Source organism: Helianthus annuus, chromosome 9, assembly GCF_002127325.2.
Source record: "Helianthus annuus cultivar XRQ/B chromosome 9, HanXRQr2.0-SUNRISE, whole genome shotgun sequence".
Classification (NCBI taxonomy): domain Eukaryota; kingdom Viridiplantae; phylum Streptophyta; class Magnoliopsida; order Asterales; family Asteraceae; genus Helianthus; species Helianthus annuus.
The window spans coordinates 160170464-160172016 of NC_035441.2; the positions used below are offsets into that span (position 1 = coordinate 160170464).

The window sequence follows — 1553 nt, forward strand, 5'->3', positions numbered from 1 at the left end:
ATGAAGGTGACCTTTGTTATGTAAACCAGCTACTTTTATATCTATAGAAGCAAGCAAGGTGGCTTTAACAACCATGAATATTGTATGAATCATCTAATAACATAAAGAAAACGACTATAGCTAGATCAAGATGATATAAAAACATGTGATAGTCATATTTCATATAAATATATTTATTGCATAACACGTATTGTCATTTCAGACAGTTTATTGATATATAATATATAAGTATTCAAAGTTGGATACATATACGTACACACATATGTATATATACTATTAAGTAATTATTTTTTATATCCATATAAAGCTTTAATGCCTTGGATATCATCTGAAGCTAAACCCTTTACTGCTCCACTCGAGATGGCACTCCACATTATAGCGTTTTGAAACTGACTATGTCCCAAACCTAGTAGATGTCCTATTTCATGCAGTGCCACGGTTTCTACATCGAAAGAATTTTGTCTTGCTCCAATAGACCAACTTTGATCCGCGTTATAGTGAAACCTCCCATCTGATGGCGAAAAAGCATGTGCCAGTACCCCCCCAGTAAATGGATACCCATCTCCATGGTCTCCTCTTTCCCAACTTACCTTTAAATCAGCAGTCGCAACATTAGAAACTCTAGAAAATGTGAAGTATTGTGTAGCATTAGCCCATCTGTTGAAGGCACGCTCAACAGGAGATATATAGATGCTCGGATAATTCGAGTTGAATGCATAGGTGAGGCGGTTTTTACCCCATCTAGGACTATTTGGGAAGAACGTATAATGAGACACGATATGCAACAGTTTTGACTCGTGATTGTTACTAATTTTCTTATCTGGTACTCCACAACGAGGCATGAGCATTTGTGAAACTGTGGGTTCATCTAGCATGCCCGTGGGATTGAGATGGTGAAAATTTTGATAATCTTCTAGGGCAGCCTCAAGCTCTTCATCAAACTCATCATTTTCATTAGAGTTGACATGGTTAGGGGTATGTTGGTAATTTAGGTAACCGAATCGGGCAAGGTACAGTTTGAGGTTATGGAGGCCTTGCACTTTGCTACCCTTTTGACTACCCTGAAGGCGTTTGATAGTTTCATTACCCTTGCTAAGAGAGAAGACAAAGAACAAGACACATAAAAAAGTAAGTTTGGATGCCATTATTGGATTTGTTTGTTGTTTTGATTAAAAATTCAAGTTACTAGGCCTATTTATACTAGTGGTAATGAGGAAAATACATGTCAAGTACGCTCAAAAGTCTTCCTCCACTTAATTAGATTTTTAAGTCCATCAATGCATTAAGGAAGACTAACTATAATTTAAAAGATAAACTCTTGTTAAAAACTTACGTATCGTGTAGTGATGGATATAGTCGGATGGTTCTATTGGTGGCACGATAATACCTCGGTAATTCGTCAGTAATTCAAATTTACCTTTAAAAAAAACCTTACGTAACAACTTGTTAGTGTAGGTCTTTATATTCTACCGGTATTGGGACCCGGTGTGGCTAGGGTTTAAACTTAAAAAAAAAGACCTTGAAACGTCGTCGTAAACCTGCGCGTTGAACGA

The 1553-nt window shown here is 36.8% G+C and overlaps 1 protein-coding gene across 1 annotated transcript; it reads right to left on the reverse strand.

The window, feature by feature from the left end:
- Positions 1–284: 284 nt before the first annotated feature.
- LOC110876612 (metalloendoproteinase 2-MMP) lies at positions 285–1145 on the reverse strand. The gene has a single exon (XM_022124779.1). The coding sequence runs from the start codon at positions 1143–1145 to the stop codon at positions 285–287; it is 861 nt and encodes a 286-aa protein (XP_021980471.1).
- Between the last annotated feature and the right edge of the window lie 408 nt (positions 1146–1553).

Coding starts and splice junctions, on each gene's coding strand:
- LOC110876612 (XM_022124779.1), bottom strand. CDS start 1,145: ATGGCATCCAAACTTACTTTTTTATGTGTCTTGTTCTTTGTCTTCTCT.